The 21908-nt window shown below is 30.9% G+C and overlaps 4 protein-coding genes across 5 annotated transcripts in view; 2 read left to right on the top strand and 2 right to left on the bottom strand.

Moving 5' to 3' along the window:
* Positions 1-4723: 4723 nt before the first annotated feature.
* Mon1 (vacuolar fusion protein MON1 homolog) lies at positions 4724-7711 on the bottom strand. The gene is made up of 4 exons (XM_065501205.1): positions 7278-7711; positions 6683-7208; positions 5722-6075; positions 4724-5663 (listed from the first exon to the last, which is right to left on the bottom strand). Exons 1-4 carry the CDS (start codon positions 7513-7515, stop codon positions 5018-5020), a joined length of 1764 nt encoding a protein of 587 aa, XP_065357277.1. The 5' UTR covers positions 7516-7711; the 3' UTR covers positions 4724-5017.
* Positions 7712-8055: 344 nt separating this feature from the next.
* Positions 8056-9088, top strand: mRpS2 (mitochondrial ribosomal protein S2). Its single transcript, XM_065500782.1, has 2 exons — positions 8056-8177; positions 8237-9088. The coding sequence occupies exons 1-2, from the start codon at positions 8153-8155 to the stop codon at positions 8989-8991; spliced, it is 780 nt and encodes a 259-aa protein (XP_065356854.1). The 5' UTR covers positions 8056-8152; the 3' UTR covers positions 8992-9088.
* On the bottom strand, positions 9068-10540 carry LOC135951185 (GATA zinc finger domain-containing protein 14). The gene has a single exon (XM_065500781.1). The coding sequence runs from the start codon at positions 10484-10486 to the stop codon at positions 9152-9154; it is 1335 nt and encodes a 444-aa protein (XP_065356853.1). The 5' UTR covers positions 10487-10540; the 3' UTR covers positions 9068-9151.
* A 750-nt stretch (positions 10541-11290) lies between these two features.
* Positions 11291-21908, top strand: part of mxt (Eukaryotic translation initiation factor mextil) — a 28649-nt gene continuing 18031 nt past the window's right edge. For both annotated transcript variants that reach the window (XM_065502353.1, XM_065502351.1), the window contains exon 1: positions 11291-11429. The gene's annotated coding sequence lies outside the window, so the exon portion shown is untranslated. The remainder of the gene's footprint in view (positions 11430-21908) is intronic.

Here is a 21908-nt window from a genome sequence, read left to right as displayed (position 1 = left end):
TATTATGGGCGAAGGAAGTTAGGACGATTCTCGACATCTCAGTCGAAGCCAGACGGTTTTCTTCATTGCATAACCTCAAAATCATATGGGTTGTTTTCGACAGCCTACTAAATTATTCCTTGCACGCCACCAACATCAATCAGAAGGTGAAGAACAGGAATAAGGTCTTAAAAGCTCTCATTATTACCTTTTGGAGCATAAATAAATATACGACGATAGAAAAATTTCGATCATAGCTTGAATAGGAATTTGAACGTCATTGGGGTTACTTGTCTGGTCTCAGGCAAGCCAAACGTAGTATTGAATACTCTGTTCAAAAGTAGATTCCAAAATTTAATATTGCTCGAAAAAAGCGATTTGAGATTTTTGTTTATTTATTTAGTCAGCACAGATGGATTGTGTGGAGCTTCTAGCGATATAATCGTAAAAGGAAACTATTAGTTCTACCATACAATAGCGAATAGGAAATTAATGTTCACGAAGGCTCTCCAGCGATTTATATATTGTGCCACGTGAGGCCACTTTAGTCATTGTTGTCAATGCTCCGCATCTACAGAATACTTTCTGGATTATTAACCGGGTATTGTGGTCTTAGATACCAATAATTTACTTTAGGCAATTTCGGGACAAAGCAGTGACTTTGTGACTGCCCAATGTTGGGTGATGTTTATGTTCTTTCATCTAACAGGATAATTGCCTTTATAAATAGCCCGAACCTTTCATGATGTAGCTAAAGGCTGCCCAAACAATTTTATGGTTCGCAGAGCTTGAAGCCTCATTAACTATATAAAAATGAAATGGTCCATGTATGTAATGGCATCACGTGAGAACGGTTGCAGCGATTTGGCTGATTTTTATTCGATTTGAAATTTTCAGGAGATGGTTTGTAAAGAAAAAAAATTCAAAAATTCCGTTTAAAACCTGGAATTTTTATTTTTTGAGTCCAGTCAACTGTAATAAAAAAGCACCCTAAAGTATGCAGTACAAATAAATAAGAACAGGCAGGTGTATGTGGGTTGGCGAAACTTGACGAACTAACATTAGTAAATGCTACCGGGCAAAGCCGGGGCGTTCAGCTAGTTATTAATAAATACTGGTGAATCTCACTAAATTATATTCAATAAACAAGAAATCAAACAACATTTCTATCGGAATTAAATCTTTTCAACAAAATCCGGGTGATTTTTTGTGTCTAACTATTCATCCGGCAACGCTGTTGCAAAAAAAAACTCAACATAAAAAACGACAGATACATGCAGACATTTCACTAATTCTTCAGTGTTTGACCTGTAAATGTATGTGTGCCAGAATGTATGTGAAGGTAAGTTATAATAAGGATAAAAAAACTCCTTCTATACTTAAAAAAAACACCCAATTTTACTTTAAATCCTTAACTTCACAAAAAAAACCTTAACATTAAACCTATTTCTATTAATTATTTAATTTAAAAAAAAAAACTTCCTTTGAAATTTACACAATTTGTCGAAAATACTCACCTACACTCACACATACACAGCATTCTTCTTTTTGGTAAAACACCCAAAAATGTTTGTCGTCGTCGTTGTCGCGGTTGTTAAAACTGCGTGGTTTTCACCGAAAAAAAAGAAAACTTTTTTTCTTACAAATATATTTTTCTCCTGGTACACAATTTTATTTTAAAACACTTTCACTTGCTTCTTTTACGATTTAGAATTTAGGATTTTGTAAAAAACTGTTGTAATTCTACTTTTCATATTTTTTTTTTTAATTATAAAATTTTCTACTCCTTTTTGCACTCTATATATAATTTTATTTTTGAATGGAATTTTTTTAATTTATCTTGTAAACTTTTATAGATATACATGGATATATAATTTTTTTTCTTCTTTTTTGCTAATTTCCATCGCACATTCTTTCACTTTTATTTTATTTTATTTTATTGTCGTGTATGTTGTTTTAAGTTGATAACAACCATATTGTGGTATATCCTGAACTCAACTGACATTACAGTGAGTACACACAGTGTTAAAACATTTGAGTTAATTATAGTCGTGAACAAAAAAGCTCAACGAAAAAGGAGGGTGAGCTTTTTTGACATACCGAAAAAGTGACAGGGCTGCTTGCAAAAGGTAGTAAAGCAGGGAGGATAATTGAGAGATGATTTTGTTTAAGTATGTGTCAATATGTGAAATATTGGAATAAGTAAACACACTTTAATATTTTGTAACTGTAAATAATAGCTTTGTTCATTTACATTTCTAGATGGTAAAAAATAGTAGTATTTCATTTGTAAATTCTATTAAATTAATTTGCGACGATGATGAGTGAAGTCTGTCAGTTGAAATTGACTTACTGAAAAGTCCAACTACTATCAGCCCAATTATGAATAAAAAATTCCGCGGGAGTTTGTCCCCCGGAAGTTTTTTCCCATTGAATTTGAATAGGAAAAATGAGAAAAGGGGGAAAATTCCCTGGGAATTTTTATTCATAATTGGGCTGTATATAATTCACCAATATATGGTAAAATGCCAGACATTTTTAATTAATTTTGTAATGACTTTCATAGTGAAAGACATACACGGAAGCACGTAAAAAATATGGCGGTTTATTTAAAAAAATTGCATAAAATACATTTCTTACTAATTTTTAAAGAGCTTTTCAGAAGATAGTAGTACAGGATGTTTTTTTTAAGCCCGATAGAACAAAAAGAAAATTTTAATAAAAAAAAATTTTGTTCGAAAGATCAATACATGGCATTAACATTTGAAAATGATTTCAGGCATATGGCCACCGGCTGTTCCTGACGAATCGCATTCGGGCCCTCCAATTTTGGGCCACTTTTTCGAGCATTACTGGCCGTATGTCACGAATAACCCGAACAATATTGGCCTCAGCATAAATCAGTGGCTTCACGTGGCCCCAAAGGAAATAATCGATAGGTGCCAAATCGCACGATCTTGGAGGACAACTGACAGGTTCATTTGACAGGCTTTATTTTTGAAGATATAAGGTTCGATGATGCCCTAGAGTGTAAACCGCATCAAACGGTGCATTTTCGAACGATCTTGGAGGCCAATTAACAGTTTCATATGACAATCTTTATTATACCTTCGTAAGAAGGGTAAAGGGTGTTTGTTGAATTTTCTGAAGACCCCAGATATCTTCGGGATCCAAATCTTCAATAATTCTGTCAGACATGCTTTCGAGAAGTTTCCTATTTAAAATCAACAAAATCGGTCCACAAATTGCTGAGATATGAGGAAAAAACCAGCACAACCTAGATTTTTGACCTATATCTGGATTACTAAGTCATTAATATAGACAATATGGATATCTAATGATAGATATTTCAAAGACCTTTGCAACGACGTATATAAGACCATAGTAAGTTGGACCTACAATGGGTCAAAATCGGAAAAAATATTTTTTAACACGAATTTTTTTTTTCACCAAAAAAAAATTTAAAAACAAATTTTTTTTTTAAATTTAAAAAAAATTTATTTACAATTCGAAAAAAAAATTCAAAACACAACTGGAAAAAAATTTTTGTTTACCTAAAAATATTTAAAATTTGTATTTTGAAGTATAATTTGGTGAAGGGTATATATGGTTGTTGTTGTAACAGCTAAAACTATAAAATGTTGTAATCTAGGGATTCTGCATCGAGGTCAAGGTCAAGAAATTGTGATACTTCAACTTGGTTGATCCATAAATCCATTGGACTAACTGCAGTAGTATTGGCTGTGCAGTTGAATATGTGGGTGTAAACTTGGAGATCCTGACCTAAAACACCAAATTTTGGACGCTAATTCTATGGGAATTTATCATTCCCAACATGTTGTCCGTCAGGATTACAAAACTAATTAATTAATTCTTGATTTCAGGGAGGATATCAATGAAATTTTGTATCCATGTATTAATTGACCTCTTGCGGGCTTTAACTTCGGGCTTTAATTGTCGGAGGATAATTGATAAATTTCGGGTAGAATTCGGATTTTATCTTCAAGAAATATTGCAGTTTATCAGCTTTAATTGTGTGGATTCTGATTTATTACTTATTCATTCGCTTTATCTAAATCATTTGTTTTACTTTTTTACTATAACATTGATCTTAATGATATTTTACATAGTAACAACCTCGATGTTTTGGCCTATTTTTTATTTATATAGGCAATATGGATATCTAATGATAGATATTTCAAAGTCCATTGCAACGATTATATAAGGCTATACTAATTTGGAACTACAATGGGTCAAAATCGGGAAAAATATTTTTTAACCCGAATTTTTTTTAACAAAAAATTTTTTTTTCATAAATTTTAAAATTTTTTTTTAAAAATTAAAAAAAAAATTCGAATTTACCTAAAAATATTTAAAGCTTATATTTGAAAGTATAATATATAAGATTCGGCACAGCCGAATACAGCTTTGTTACTTGTTAAGTATGGAGTGGTTGTTCGTCTTTAGCAGTTAAATTGTGCTGTTGTTTCTGTTTCAATTACATGATACATTTGGTTCCAAGGACCAAATAACGATTAAATGTTTATTTAAATAGTCATACACCACTTTCCTAATGAGTAATCTTTCCTTTTTTTATTCTTAACTTAAAAAAATTACCTGTGATAACCGGATTCACTTGTTTGCTATTTAAAACTTTCAAATCTGTATTTGTGGTTTCTTGATTAACTAGTTTTGATTTTGATTTCTTGAAATCTATTAACAGTAAATAAGAAATTATAACAGATTAATATTTATTTACATTTTATTTAAAATACATAATTTTCCATACACACGTATTGACACACTCACTTTTATTTTATGATAAATTTTCTTTTAAATGTACAGAATTTCGTAGCATGAGCCACAGCAAGTAGATTTCATTGGCAGACCAGATTTATGGGTTATAATTGGAAACAATTAAGAATACTTGAATTTGTTTAATTGCTTGTTTTAATTTGTATACTTTCAATTGAGTTTAAATGAATACTTGTTTTTGTGTTCACTATAAAATGGCAAACATCAGCCACCAACACCATAATCAGAATGTTGGATGGGTACGTATAAAATAGGTGTCATATTCCTTATCAATCCATTTAATCAATTTGTCAACGTTCTTAATAACGGTGCTCTTCCTGGTTAGAGGCTCAAAAACGGCATAAAGCTCATAGGTAGCGGTGGACCAGGCCAATATTACTTCACTACTTTTAGCTTCGAATATTAATTTCAACGGTCTGGCCGAATGATGAACCCGTTCCAATAGATCACAGTAAATACCCTCTAAACGTTCAAATTCTTCTAGAGATGTATAGGGCGGTATTAATTCCGAACAGAGAACTTGAGCAGTGGATTTGGGTTTGTAAATGAAATGTCTTAATTCGGTTATGCCAATGTTGTGTGAATTTAATTGATATTTTGGATTTGTTAAATGTTCCACTGACTCATGTATGGTCTCCAGACATTGAGAACGTTTCATTTTTTCAGTAATTGCTTTTTTAGCACTCGATAGAGTAAAGAAATCGTCACGATCGACAGTGAGCAATAGTAGACAGGCCGGACATTCATCCTCCAGGTACGAAACATGAGCATGTAAATAACCATTCATATCAAATTTGGGCAAACAAATGGGAGTCCAGTTTTCTGAGCTTTTGAAAGATTCAGTGCTATCGATTAAATTGAATATTAATCTGGAAGGAAAATATAAATATAAATCATATGAAAGTAGCAAAAATTTTACACACTCACCTTAAATCCGACTGGTGTATTGAATACTTCTTCATGCGCAACAAACATATTAAGCGATTCTTTGCTATCAGTATAGCAAAGACTAAATTCTTAATTTTACCACAATTATCCTTTATGGCGCTCACTATACTCGAACGTGCTGATGTCTGCATGGGCAGGCATCTTATCGAATTGGTGAGAAATGTAAAAACGTTATTCGTTACCTTTTTATTGCTACTGTCGTTCAACAACAGATTGTTAATTAAGCGCTCACTACCCTCCAACAGACGCCGGAGGTCGAAATTCTTACGATGCTGGAAAATTTTCGATAATTGTGTAAAGGTTAGGGTTGAAAGAATTTGATTGTGAACATCGCTAAAATAAAGAATAGAGAAATTTTGCTTAATAAATTCAAAATTAGAAAAAACTAATTTATACTTTAGACAAATATTAAAAAAAAATGTTTTAAAATCGATTTTCCGCTAAAATAAAAAAACTGAGGTTGCTTTTCACTTAAAATTTGATTTTACTAAAAACGGGGTTAAAAAAAAACTCTATTTTTTATTAAAAAATTGGATTTTACTAAAAACGGGGTTTTCACTAATAAACCAAAAAACCCGAATTTTCACTAAAAATCGGATTTCGCAAAAAAAAACGATATTTCACTAAAAACTTGATTTTTTATTAAAATAATCTATTTTTTTATTAAAAAATCAATTTTCACTAAAAACTCGATTTTTCATTAAAAACCGATTTTTCATTCAAATCTGATTTTTCACTAAAAAAAAGGATTTTCCAAAAAAAAAACTATTTTTTAATAAAAAAAAAATTTTCACTAAATAAAAACGATTTTCTACTAAAAAAAACAGCTTTTTCACTAAAACCAATTTTTTCATTAAAGACACAATTTTTTCACCAAAAATGGATTTTCTTAAACAAAATAGCGATTCTATAAATCATATAACATTAAAACCATACTTACTTTAACTGCATTTGCAATTGTGTAACACTCATATTTGTCCGGGAAGCGGCCACAAATATCAAATGGCTTTTAATCATAAACACAAACTGTATGCCACGGGCATGTATGGACGTTAAAATATCTTGAGTATTTTCCACAAAACTCACTAGAGCCTGTATGATACCAAACAAAATCGCCAATTTATCTTCACTACCATGTAGGGAGTAGATGGGTTTGCCAGCCTCACTCAATATGAAAATATGTTTTTTATGGCCACGCCATATGGGATCTTGCAATAGAGCACTTTCGGCACTATTAAGGGAATTTGTTGTGTTCAATGTATTATTTGCTACCGTCGTTGTTTGTTCTTGCGAAACGTCTAACACGGACTCTTTCGATAGTTCTGGTGTGTTAAATGAATCACTTTCAGAAATCGATTCTAATGCACGAGAATCATTACTAGTATTATTTGTTAATTGTTCTGGTGTTGCAATGGGTTCGGTGTCGGCTAGTGTGTTTATATTATCTAACGCGTTTGCGTTAGTTTCTAAAAATATAGAAAAAAGACATTTACTCAAATTTAGCAGTACTTATTTAACAATAATTTAGTATTTACCTTTTTGTTTTAGTTTTTCCTTTGCCATTAACTCCTTCAAACTTCTGCCACATTTAGCGCAGCTGTAGTCTTCCTCTAAGGATCCCTCCTTAGTTGTATTGATAATTTCTATTTCCTCTAAACTTTTAAAGACACAACATGTGTCGTTTCCATCGTTACTTTCTGCATCATAAAATTCCGTGTTTGCTGATGAATTTGAGGCAATTGTGGGTGTCTCAAAATGATTGTTACTGGCCATGATATTTAATTTTTGCTGTGTCCAGTTATTTTATAAACTTATATATTTCTTTTAAAGTAGCCTAATCATAATTTATTTATTTCACTATGTTATTCGTTTAGGTTCGAAAAATTTTGGAAAATTTTAGCGAAATCAGCAGAAAATAATAAAGAAAAGAAAATCTTTTTTGTTTGTAATTTATTAGAAATTGTGTCAAAAACTATGAAATTAATATGGCAACATCGTGATTTAACAGCTGTTCCAAATATAACAGAGATGTTATATCGAAAGGTGCCAGATTAAATATTAGGACTCAATCTCTAAATTTTACTTCGGAATTTTTTTTTAATTATTGGTCACAATCCAAAAAAAGGTTTAAAAATTTGCATTTTTTCATTAATAAAGTATAAAAAGTATATATTTACTTATATTAACAACAGAAAATAATTAATTCCTTGTTCTGATTTACACACGTTTTATTATTAAGTTGTGAATGTCATTTCAACTTCACACCCCCAATGTAAATTGATATGGCAGCACTTTCTATTACTGCTCTTTAAAGGCGAATATATGAATTCGCCTTCGCAAATGTCAATTGAATAATTCCTACGACTGGCGAGCAAATTGTGTGGAAAAACTTGGAAAAAATTTGGAAAAAATGTTAACACAATCGCTTAGAAATGGTAAGTTATTAATAAAAGTATTAAGCAATCATGATGATACATCTAATGTCCACAAATAGTTTGCAGATGGCCGGTGTTACGCCAATTGCGATCACAATCAACAGCAGTGGCCAGCGAACAAACACAACCTGAAAGTGAAGACATAGCGGTGATTGAACAACGTATTTTGAAGCAACCCGACTACTTCCAAGTGCACAATTTATTCACAATACGCGATTTGTTCAACGCCAGAGTACATTACGGACACAAAGAGGGCTCCTTAGACGATCGCATGCGTCCCTACATATATGGCAGTCGTTTGGGTCATTTAATTTTCGATTTGGATAAAACAGCCTCACATTTGCGTGACGCTTTAAATATAACTGCTCACATTGCTTTTAGGGATGGCATTATATGCTTCTTCAATCGTAATGCCTTGAATGCCCATTTGGTAGAGAAAAAAGCTATGGAGGCGGGAGAGTTTTCTCATACAAGATTTTGGCGTGGCGGTATATTCACAAACGCCAATGTGCAATTTGGTGCTGTAACGCGTTTGCCTGATTTATGCATTTTCCTTAATACACAAAACAATGTTTTGAATCAACATGTGGCTGTGAGAGATGCCGCCAAAATGGCCATACCCACGGTGGGTATAGTCGATTCCAACTGTAATCCAAATTTAATAGCCTACCCAGTACCTGGCAATGATGATTCACCAGCGGCTGTGGAACTTTATTGTGACCTCTTCAAAGCGGCAATATTGAGAGGCAAACAGAAACGACGTGAGCTGCTGGGAGAATCAGTGGGGCAAGAAATTACTGGTAAAACGAATTAGGTTGTTGGTTTAGTTTGTTTGGCAAAATGTTAAAAAAAATAAAATTATGTTAAAGAAAATTATTAAAAATATACAATTTTGTTCTTAAATTATTAAACATTTTATTGGTACTTATTTTTCATTATTTTTGTTTACATAATACCATTAATCTTTATTAAATTTAATACGTGGATAATCGTTGGTCTTGATGCTGCAGCATGCCACCCGGCACAAATCCCATATAACCGCCTACAATTTTTCTACCCGATTCAAAATCATCATCACTTTCACCAAAATTACCATCATTTTGCAGAGGCTTGGTCACCGGCTTACCATATCTTCTATTTAGTAGAAACAATTCACCTAGCTCATTGGAATCATCATCCGCTTTTACATATTTTGGATATTTCTCGGTTAAACGAGCTTTATGGTTCGCCATTATTTCTCGGGCATTTGCCAATCTGATAATTTGTTTTTCTTCCAGTTCGCTGGGATCGAGTTTCCCTAAGCGTTGTACAACACGCTTGGCATTGTAAAATTCTCGATTTTTAAAAGGCTTCATAGCATCCCGATATTCTTTCCATTGTTGTTTTTTCTCATCCTTGGATATGTTGAGGTTTTCCTCGGGTAATTTTGGTATAGGTATGTACGGTTTGCCATCTATCTTGGCTTTGGGATTGGGAATATATATTTTAGGCTCATTATTATGTAATTTATTACCCTGACCCCTTTGATTGTTGTTGTTAGATGTTGAGGTGGATTTTTTAGATTCAGCTTTATTTTTGTTTCCCTTTTTATTTTTATAATCTTTGGTGTAACGAGATTTGTCAAATTCCTGTAACAATTGTTCCGCTTTCCAATCATTTCTAAATGGGTTGATATCAGGCAAAGGTTTTTGCATCAAATCCTTTTGACGGTAAATGCCATCGGAAGCGAAAAAATTGCCAGGCAAGTCCAGATTATTACCATTACTAGGACCATTAAACCTATTGCGACCATTTCCGAAATTATTAGGTCCATTGAAGTTGTTAAATCCGTTGTTGAAGTTATTACCACCAAAATTGTTCGATCTATTGTTGTAGTTATTGCCAACATTAAAGTTATTAAAACCAAAGTCGTTTGGTTTATTAAAAACATTATTTGATGGGCCAAAATTATTATTATTTGATCGCATGCCAAAGTTATTGTTAAAATTCTGCATACCATTGTTATTATTAAAATTATTCATTCCTGGCATGTCATAGTTACCGGCGAAAAAGTTCGGCACTTCCTGGCAATTGAAGCCTCTAGGTCCATTAAAGCCATTATTTTTATAATTATTTATATTATCTATCCTAGCATTACCATTACTTTTTTTACTGTTTTTAGTTTTAGTTACAGAATTTTGCGATTTTTCATTGGGTTTATTCTGACTTTCCTTTAACATTTTCCAGTCTTTAAATGTCAGCGGCTTTTTATCATTTTTAGCGGTGTCGTCGCTTTGTTGGTTTTCCTCCCGGTTAGAATCGCTAGACATTTTTAGGTGATATTTTATGAAGATTCTTCAAATTTGTATTTTTTTCTATATATTATAAACACTTGCTACAAGAAAACAAGAATTTTTTTATTAAAAGTATACAATGAAGTTGGCTGCAGTTGCTTTTTGTCAGCTAAGGGGTTGCCAAGCCTAGGATAATGAAATAATCGTATCCACCAGGGTTCTATAGCTGAAACAAAAATTCGACTTTTTCCGTTTTTTAAAAAGTCGACTTTTCGAAATTTATTTATGAAAAGTCGACTTTTTGAACTTACGACTTCTTAGATAATCGACTTTTTTCTACTATTTTCGACAATTTTAGACATTTTTCAACTTTTTACAATTTTTTGTAAAAAAAATACATGGTTTCTACATTTATTAATGCTCCTTTTGTAATGTTTAGCAATAAAAATTAAATTTATCAAGGCGATAATAGTTAGAAGAATGTTGTAAGAATTTTGTGTAGAAAAAAGCATTATTTATTATTTAAGTATATTAGCATACACTACAAAAAATGCAAGTGTACAAAATTGCAATTAAAAATTTGTTTTTAACAATCTAAAAAGTCGACTTTTATTGACTATTCGACTTTTTAGATAACATAATCGATTATTCGACCCTTTTCCGACCATAAAGTCGATTTCGACCACTAGGGTTCTATAAGTCGATTGTTCGAACAATCGACTTTTTCCTGAAAAAAGTCGAAAAGTATAATTAATTAATTAATATACCATTGGTTTGTTTTCCGCCTGAATTGGTGGGGGGTTGGGTGGTTTTTAGTATGAAATAGTCTTATAAGAAATATACAGGTTTGTGTGTAGAGTGTTGTATGAATCAGACAAGAAAGCAATCTGCTACTTTTTATTACAACTGTGGTTCTTTGGTGTGTCTGCGTCGATTAGATTTTCTTCGCAAGTGAAAAGTTAATTTTGTTAAAATTCTGGTAAGTTTTGTTCAAAAAATCGAAAAAACCTATTAAAAATTATAAAAAGAATGTGCAAAAAGCAGAAAACATAAAATTATACATAGATTTTGTGAAATTTGCGCGTATTATAAAAGTGTTGAAAAATTATGGATGAATGTGCGTTTGTGAAAATTTTTTTTTTTGGTTATTATTAGCTCTGTTAAACAGAGTTGTATTTTTCCGGTTCTATGTTTAAATTAACCAACCCTGTGTTATTGCGAATACGTGACAAAAAGAAAATAACAAAATAATTTTTTTCTTATTTGTTTTTTTTATAATTTCTTCCAGTGTTGCCGTTTTGGTTATTCTTTACAACCAAAAAAATTGGTTATTTTTTAAATTCTTATGTGTAGATGGTTATCTATTTTTCATTTTGGTTACTTTTTCAAAAAATTTTTCAAAACATAAAATACAGCGTTTTTGGTGAAATTTTTATCAAAGTGATAATATCAAGAAAACTTTATAGAAAAAAATATATTTGTGCATACATATTACGGTATTTATTCGAGTAATGATCGTTCGATTAATCGAATAATTAATTATTCGAACAATATAACAATTGCCATCTTCGAATAACGAATAATTCGAATAATTTTATGTAGAATAATCGAATAAAACGAATAAATTTACAAATATATTTAAATTTATTAAATTGCTTAAAATTTTTTTTCATAATTCCAAATTTAAATAAGTAATAAACTTACAAAAATTGAAATTGTATTGTTTCTGAAATTCGACAAATAACTAAAGTTAAAGGGAGTATTTCGATCACTGCAGATGGGTGGTACGATAGCTCCTATAAATATTTGTTCTAGAAGTTGCAATTCTAAATATAAGTCCTTAACAATTTTTAATTTAGGACTTGACCCAATGAAAATAAAAGGTACGGAATAAAATATTTATTATTTACTAAAAAAAAGGCTTAATGTTTTTATAATTGATTTCGGAACTGAAATTTTAGCGTATATACATGAACATATGCTGGCGAAATATTAGCAGAATCTCAATTAATAATCAAAATATTAACTTAGATTAAAGTATTTCAACACAACTGATGTCGAATGTGATTTTGAAACGGTCGTCGAAAGTGATATTGAGGATGACATTTTTATAATGATTGCGTTGACAATGATATCAAACTTTGGATATATTTGTGTAACTCCCTAAGACCACTTGATTAAGCAATTGATAGATCTTGAGGGTATAATACAATTTGTTATAAATAATTTAGAAAAAGTGAATAATTCATTTACTAAAGAATTAGTTACTCATTTTAAAACCCGAATTAATGAACGACATAAAAAAGTTTTTAATACGTTTTTATTGTACATGATTTCAGGATATGTCCATATCTCAAAGCATAGCTTCAAAACGGAAACTAAAGGGTTTGCTAGTCAATTGTTTTGTAGATTGTACGGGAGGGAATCTGATCAGAATATTTCTGATGAAAATTTAATGATGTCCTTTGTTTTCTAATGTTTTTTTATTTTAACATTATCAATACTTGAATTGTTAACATTAACGTTATTTTTGTTTTTCTTTAACAATAAAATATTAAAAAACCTACATCAAAACTTCATTCTTTACTTTAAAAAAAAAAAAAAAATTATTCGAATAATTCAATTAATTTTAAATGTGTGATCGCATTAGTCGAACAAGTTAAAATCTCTTATTCGAATACCCTAATACATATATATTTAATTATACATTATTTCCATTTTAAGCAATATTCAACCAATAAGAAAAAACTATGTATATAGAATAACCAAACAAAATAAAACCGCGATACTTTAAAAACAAGAGCTGTCCAAAAATTATATAATAATATGTTTTATCAATTATATTTTTCGACCAAACCAAAATGTAAAGAAGTAATAAAACTGTATTTACATGAGACAATGATATTTCAATTTCAAACAAATTATCCCCCAACAATAAATTTCAGTGAATTTATCAATAAAATTGGGAATTTTGCATAAAAACAATTTTACTAAAATATTAATTTTGTATTCCCGTATAACCTTTTAACGCCAAATTCGTTTTATTTGTCAAAAATTTCATTAATAATTTATTTTATAAAAATTATAAAATAGTCTTGCTCTATACAGTATCGCAAGTAAGATATTGTTTAGTAAAACAACAGAAAAAGTGTAATATTTGATAAACTATGCCACTACTACTATGTTCAAGTCAGGTATTTCATATGTAGAGGTTAGACAAAATAAAGTACAATTAAAAGATTTACATTCAGTAAAAATAATTGTGTAAAATAGAAAAATAACAAAAATTGTAAAAAAAATATTTCTAACTAGCAGACCCGGTGCGCTTCGCCACCCCAATTAGAAGAATGAAATAGTACTATTAAGTCTCCCTTTGTGAATCTAATTGTAAATGTCTAATTTCATATTTCTGGGTCCCTTATTATAGAAAATGCAAAAGAAAGTTACCACTAAAGTCACCTTTTGTGAATTCAAATTCATTTAAAATCATGTGTGCCTAAAATTATTATAAAATATTCAAAAAGTACCATTGCAATAAACAAATAGTACCATTGATTATCACTTCTGAATTCGCATTCACTAAACCATAACCCGTCAATTTTGAATTTTAAATTTGTATAGCCTTTCCTATATTATCAACTAATTTTGTTTCTATAACAATTAATATTTTTTTTTTTTTTTTTTTTTTTCTATTTTTATTATTATTATACAATTATAACTGAGCCCAATGGGCCATATATAGTTAACAAATTTTCCACTTTTTTTTAAAAAAAGCTACATTGCAAAAAATTTTTTAATAATAATGATATAATAAAAATTTAGAAAACTTATATCTAATCTTAAAAACTAGGGTATACAAATATTAGACAGAAAAATAAATAGTATAGATAGAGATAAATAAAAAACCAAACAAAAACAAATCTCAATTGCATACTGTATCAATTAGTTATACATAGTTAATAAAAATCATTATTTTCAAGATAATTAAGAATTTTGCTTTTAAAGGTATTATACGAATATTCAAATGTTTTAAGAGAATTTGGCAAACTATTAAATATCCTAGCTACTCGCACATGGAATGAGCGTTCCAAAATTGATGTCAGTCTTGGTATTAAAATTTGGCGATTGCGAATAGATCGACTAAAAGAAAAAAATGAAATCATCCGTGAAATATTTCCATTTCTGAACATGTTATAAAAACAGAATAAAAGTCTAGATTTTATATAGTTTAAAAATGAACATTTTAAAAACCTACAAACATACACCGATACATGAGTACGACGTCGTAAAGAGAAGAGGTAACGAATTACTCTATTAAACAATTTGGTGAGTTTTTTAATGTTATATCCTAAGGTACCACTGTATATTTCAATGCCGTACAAAAATATGGGCATAACTAATGAATGAATTATTATTATTTTTATATACATAGGTAAAATCAAATTAGTATTATAAATCCTTCGTAATGCGTAATTCACCCTGGATATAACAAAATTGATATGTCTGTCAAAATTAAGCTTATTGTCCAACCACAATCCAAGACATTTGATATGATCAACAATTTGAATTGAACTACCATCAATGGTCAGGGAAAATTTCGCCAAAGGTAAACCAAAAACCATAACTTTTGTTTTCAAAGTGTTTACGAGTAACATGTTATTTCGAAGCCAATTACTTATATTAGAAGTAATGTAATTAATCATCTGTTGCGTTACATCAAAAAATTGTCTTTCACCACAAAAAAGAAAAAACAAATCATCTGCATATGCAAATGGAATACAAGACGGAATATTGTCAAAATCTCCAAAAATGTCATTAATGTAAATATTAAATAATATGGGTCCAAGGACCGAACCCTGAGGTACACCACTTGTAACGGGTAAAATACGCGATACTTTATCACCAATCGAGACATACTGATATCGATTCATAAGATATGAATATAAAAGTTTACAGGATGACAATGAGAGACCTAGATTTCTATGTAGTTTTGAAATTAAGATGCTATAATCAACTTTGTCAAATGCTTTGGTAAGGTCCATTGATAAAAGAACATTATAATTACCATGGCTCAAAGATTGCCTTATAGTATCAGTCATTCCTAATAAAAGAGATGTCGTATTTCTACCATTTCTAAAACCATATTGCGCATCACTAAAAAATGAAATTTCATCAATATAATCTGTTAACTGATTTTTCAGCAGAACCTCCACGATTTTTGATATAACAGGTAGAATAGAAATCGGGCGTAAGTTTGAAATTTCATTAGATTCACCGACCTTCCTTATAGGCACTACTCTACCAATTTTCCAACCTAAAGGAAATGTACAAGTAGTAATAATATTATTGACTAGATGCAAAATATAAGTCCCAATATAGGGAAAAACTAATTTCAGAAATTTAACTGATATACCATCACAGCCAATAGCGTCGGATTTAATTGATTGCAAGGCAGCAATTAGCTCATCAAAGTCTACAGCTCGAAAAGAAAATCCATTATTATTAGAAAAAACATTTAGATCAAAATTTGCACATGAACTAGAACCTTGATTAGATTTAAAAATTATTACAAAACCCAAAAAAAAACGAAACCGCGGTTTTGAAATTCTTTGGTTTTTTGGAAACGCTAGGTCCATTATTATAGTAAATTCACAAAAGTACGTATGAGAACAAAGAAAAAGTACCAAGCGCCTTGAATTTCCACTCACTTGGGACCATAGACGCCTAATTTCATATTTCTATGTCCATTATTACAGAAAATTCATAAAGTACCATTAGAATATATAAAAAGTACCAAAAAGCCCCCACTTGTGGTTTCCCACTCACTCCCATATAAGCTTAATTTCATGGTTTTAGGTTAATTGGTGAAGAAATTACAAAAAGTACCATTCGAATAAAGAAAAAGTACCAAAAAGTCTATCCCTAGAATTCTCACTAACTTTAGAACATATACGATTAATTTCATATTTTTATGGCCATTATTACAGAAAATTCAAAAAGTACCGCTACAATATACAAAAAGTACCAAAAATCAGGCACTTGTGGATTCCCACTCATTCCGGTCCATATAAGCTTTACTTCATGTTTCTAGGTTCATTGGTGAAGAAATTACAAAAAGTACCATTCGAATAGAGAAAAAGTACCAAAAAGTCTCCCCCTAGAATTCTCACTGACTTAGGACCGTGTATGCTTAATTTCATGTTTCTAAGTCCATTGTTATACAAAATTAAAAAAAGTACCATTATAATAAAGAAAAAGTACCATGAAGTATCCGCTAAATTTTAATTCACATAGGACCATATACGCTTAATTACATATTTCTAGGTGCAAGTACCATTATAATATAGAAAAAGTACCAAAAAGCAGTCACTTGTAGATGCCCACCCACTCTGGCCCATGTAAGCTTTATTTCATGTTTCTAGGTTCATTGGTGAAGAAATTACAAAAAGTACCATTCGATTAAAAAAAAGTACCAAAAATCTCTCCCTAGAATTCTCATTGACTTAGGACCGTGTATGCTTAATTTCATGTTTCTAAGTCCATTGTTATAGAAAATTAAAAAAAAGTACCATTATAATAAAAAAAAGTACCATGAAGTATCCGCTTGAATTTTCACTCACATAGGACCATATACGCTTAATTTCATGTTTCTAGGTCCTTTATTGTAGAAAATTCAAAAAGTACCATTAGAATATAGAAAAAGTACCATAAACCCCACAATTGTGGTTTCCCACTCACTCGGTTCCATATAAGCTTTATTTCATGTTTCTAGGTTCATTGGTGAAAAAATTACAAAAAGTACCAATCGAATAAAGAAAAAGTACCAAAAAGTCTCCCCCTAGAATTCTCACTTACTTAGGACCATATATGCTTAATTTCATATTTCTAAGTCCATAGTTATAGAAAATTCAAAAAAAGTACCATTAGAATATAGAAAAAGTACCAAAAAACCCACACTTGTGGTTTCCTACTCACTCGGTTTATATATAAGCTTTATTTTATGTTTCTAGGTTCATTGGTGAAGAAATTACAAAAAGTACCATTCCAATAAAGAAAAAGTACCAAAAAGTCTCCCCCTAGAATTATCACTCACTTAGGACCATATATGTTTAATTTCATGTTTCTAAGTCCATTGTTATAGAAATTTCAAAAAAGTACCTATAGTTCTGTTCACACATTTTGGTACCTAAATATTATACCCTATGCCTAACACAAACTTCACTCAGATACAAATCAGCTAACTTTAATGTCGATAAGTGCAATAATTTAAAATATTAAAAAAGTACCATTAGGGGAAAAGTACCAATTTCCCTTTTCTTCCTGAACACCCCTCAAGTTCGACCTTTAAAAATATTCCATTTTGCCAAAATTGTTTATGCTACAGACATGTCTCAAAATATTAAAATCTGTGTTAATGTGCCCAAGAAAAAATATGTTTTAAAAAAGTACCAAACTGTTTACCCGGATTTGGCCCAATATACACCTTGGCACTCGAGTTCCAAATAACACCCTGTTAGTTAATTTTTGTATGAATCCAGGAACCAGTGTTAAAAAAATTATCAAAATTGGCTTAATAATTTCAATAAAATGTATTTTCCGATTTTATCCCCTTTTTGGTACCTTTTTTATCCCCATTGCTTTGGTAAAATTTAATTCAAATAAATTTCTGTATCGTGGTGGGAGCTCATAATAAAATATTCGTATGCCTATGTCAAATTATAGAAAAACATATTTTATGAAAAAGTACCAAAAATAAACACAATTTTTATCCCTTAAGGGTTCGAATTTCCAAAAAGTACCAAACTTATGTTTTTTATTTTTTGAAAAGTAAAGAATGCGATTTAAAATTTGTTTATATGTTTATTGGTTTAAAAGATACATAGGGTGCAAAAAAAGTACCAAAATACAGTTTTTACCCGTTTTCTCCCCTAAAAGTTTCGAATTTTGAAAAAGTACGAAACACCTGTCAGCTTATTTTTTGAATGGAGTAACATGCAACTTTAAGTTTTTTTGTATCTTTATTAGTTTTGAAGATATAAGGTTACCGAATTTACCCGTTTTTACCCTTTTTTACCCCCTAAACGTTCGAATTTCCAAAAATCCCTTCTTATCGGATCGTTTTGGGGAGGGAGGAACCCACAGTTAAAATTTCGTGATTCTAGCTTCAGCCGTTTGGGCTGTGCGATGATGAATCAGTCAGTCAGTCAGTCAGTAACGTTACTCTTTTTATATATATAGATTAAAATTATTTCCGTCGATTTTGCGATTAATAAGAACCAAAAACATTGTAAATGTTGAAACTTTATCTTGAAGTATAAAAACCTGTGTAAAATGAATTAAATATATTCATACTTCTTCTGTTCATATTTAAAAAAAATCTAAAAACTACGTTTCCAATAAATTTTGTTGGTTACTTTTTTTGCATTTCGGTTACTTTTTTTAAACAAACTTTGTTAGAAATATTTTGAGGTTGTGGCAACACTGATTCCTTCTAATTCATTTATACAGAGTTGTATTTTGTATTTTTGCCAATGGCAGCGCTGCAACATCCTGCTTGTCAGTCAGACCTTTCAAACACCCCATCTAATTTACATGGTGTGTTTGTCAGTCATGGTGAAGCAGGGAAAAGTCAAACTGTCAGTCAGGTAAGGTTTACGTGTGTTCGTGTGAGGTGACTGTTTGAAGAGGTTTTCTGTCGCAGAATTTGTTTTTATGGAAATCAAACACAATGTTTCAATGAAATTTCTTCGTCATAATTTAGTTGTTACAAGTAAGTCGAAGGGGGAGGATGTTATTGTTGGTGGAAGAAAAGTGGAATTAGAAAAAACTAAAAATATCAATCTAATAATTTGCGAAGATATAATAAAGAAGAAATCAAGATATTTGTTATATTTTGATATTTTTTCCCCTATAAGGTGGAATAATCATCACAAGTATTGAAATAATTAAAATAAAAATCCGCAATAAAAAAATAGACGTGTTGGTGTGTGCAATTGTTGTGTTGATTCATTAATTGGAAATAATAATTTTGTGACAACAACATCTAAAAAGTAAAGTGACTAAAAGAGGGCGGTGCTGCTACTACTATATTATAGTGAAATATCCATGGGCTCTAAGGTAATTCTCTGTATTCGGTGGGAGCAAAAGGGTCCTGAGCTGCTGAAATCTAACCAGACCATCACAGGGAACCTGTACAGAAAGCAACTGATTCGTTTGAAGCGAGCATTGGCCAAAAAACGTCCAGAATGAAATCGTAATATTCCATCATCATAGCGATCGGCCACATGTTGCAATACATGTTAAAAACTATTTATAATAAATTGGTTGGGAAGTATTGCCTCACCCGCATTATTGTCCAGACCATGCCGCACCCGACTACGATTTGTTTCATACATCCAATAACATATCGAAATATTAGTCTTAGAACCAACAAGTAAGTACACAGAGAAAACTGATTCGTGATAGCAACCGAATTTGTTGCCAATCGAATGATATTTGGTTGCACACATAGAACTTTTCGGTTCTATCAACAGAAAGTCAGTTGGCAAAGAAGAATTTCGGTTAAAGCAACCAAACAACTTGTGTTACCCCTTTTAACATATTGTAGGCACTACAGTAAAATTCAGTCACTACGGTAGAATCATTCGATTGGCAACAAATTCGGTTGCTATCATGAATCTGTGTTCTCTGTGCATATACAGTGGTTGACAAAACAATGGAAACTTTTCCAAATATTTCATTAGTGGCCTAAAATCTGAAATAATTTTTTTAAAAATTTTAACTTTTTGTAGTATTTTATTTGTATACTTTTATGGAACAAATCAAGATCCGCGTAACAGTTTATATTTTCATTAATTTTTTTCTGTTAATATTCACATTTTCTGTGTTGCCGGCCTTCGGCCGGGTGAAGGGACTTTTAACTCTGGGGTGTATCGAACACCGGCTTCGCTAAAATCACTTTTTCTGTATATCAAAATTTTCTGAAGTACTATCATATAAAATCAAAAAGAAATTTTTGGTTCACAATATCAATAAACTGTACCATATTATATATCATATTAAAGGTATTGTGAAGCACTATTCAATGATACCCATAACGATCAGTTTGTTTTCCAAATATATGAGAAATGTACTATTATATGTATTGACTTTAAATTCATATAACTCTTAAACTAAGAGAGAGCAGGGAAAAATATTAACGTTTTTGTGCTTCTAATTATGAGAGCTATCAACACCAAAGAAATTATAAAAATGCAAGCTGTTTCGCTGATCTTGATTTATACCAAAGATTTCTTTATTACGGCATTGACAAAACAATGGAAACTTAGGTATTATTTTAACAAATATGGTCTAAACTTTGCAATAACTCAATATTTTGTTGGGTAGCCCTTATTTTTTATAACTGCTGCACATCGACGATGCATTGAAATAATTAAAGAGTCAATGGTCTCCATTTAAATATATTTTGCCATTCCCTTATAACCGCCTCCGATAAATCTTCCTTCCTGGTGTAATTTTGTGTCCTTATTTTACGATCTACAATTTCCCATAGATTTTCTATGGGATTGAGATCTGGCGATTGGGCAGGCCAATTCGAAACACGTACCTCGTTGGATTGTAACCACTCGGCTACAACCCTAGAGGTGTGTTTCGGGTCGTTGTCGTGTTGGAATCTCCAAACTAGGGGCATATTTTCCTCAGCTTATGGATACATAACATTGTTTAATATGGTTCTGTATCCTATACCTGTCATGGTATCTTTTTTAATATCAATTGGGCCCATACCTTGCCCTGAAAAACATTCCCATACCATAATATTGCCACGGCCAAACTTTACAGTCTTATTTGTGTACATTGGATCTATTTTTTTCCCTTTGGTCGTCTTACAAATGTTCTCCCATCACGGCCTCTTAAATTGTATTTGGATTCGTCGGAAAAGAGGACGGTATTAAATTTCTGTATCGACCAGTTTAAATGATCCCTGGCAAATTGTAGACGAGCAGAACGGTTCTTTTTAGAAATGAGTGGTTTTTTCACAGGACGATAGCAACCAAGACCAGCCTCATTTGCCCTGCGACTAACTGTTCGGGTACTTATTTCTAATTTTAGGCTATTAACAACCTCTCGAGGTGTTATTTTTGTAAATTTCTTGAACTCTCTCGCTATTAAATTATCTTGTCTTAGAGTAGTCTTACGAGGTCTTCCACTTAAATGTTGAGTTTTTACAGAGCCGGTCTCACGAAATTTTTCTATAATTTTTGAAACTGTTGATTTATTTATTGAATATTTGTCATTTTTGTTTTAAACCAGCTTTAAAATCGTTAATTATTTTATTTTTTAAGTCTTCACAAATCATAACTTTAGCCATTTTCGTTAACTTTTAAAAAAAGCAATTATACAAAAAACTTAAAAAATTACCAGAATTTAAAAATAAAATAACCGTAAACAGGATGCTTTT

The sequence above is a fragment of the Calliphora vicina genome, chromosome 2 (assembly GCF_958450345.1).
Source record: "Calliphora vicina chromosome 2, idCalVici1.1, whole genome shotgun sequence".
In the NCBI taxonomy this organism is placed as follows: Eukaryota; Metazoa; Arthropoda; class Insecta; order Diptera; family Calliphoridae; genus Calliphora; species Calliphora vicina.
This window is presented reverse-complemented; position numbering and strand designations above follow the sequence as displayed.

What these genes read in the sequence shown, in the direction of transcription:
- Mon1 (XM_065501205.1), bottom strand. Translation starts at nt 7,515, where the DNA reads ATGGCCAGTAACAATCATTTTGAGACACCCACAATTGCCTCAAATTCA. An exon ending in GGAAAAACTAAAACAAAAAG is followed by an intron (nt 7,209 to 7,277) that starts GTAAATACTAAA and finishes CTATATTTTTAG; the next exon opens with AAACTAACGCAAACGCGTTA. An exon ending in CAATTGCAAATGCAGTTAAA is followed by an intron (nt 6,076 to 6,682) that starts GTAAGTATGGTT and finishes TCTTTATTTTAG; the next exon opens with CGATGTTCACAATCAAATTC.
- mRpS2 (XM_065500782.1), top strand. Translation starts at nt 8,153, where the DNA reads ATGTTAACACAATCGCTTAGAAATG. An exon ending in AACACAATCGCTTAGAAATG is followed by an intron (nt 8,178 to 8,236) that starts GTAAGTTATTAA and finishes GTCCACAAATAG; the next exon opens with TTTGCAGATGGCCGGTGTTA.
- LOC135951185 (XM_065500781.1), bottom strand. Translation starts at nt 10,486, where the DNA reads ATGTCTAGCGATTCTAACCGGGAGGAAAACCAACAAAGCGACGACACC.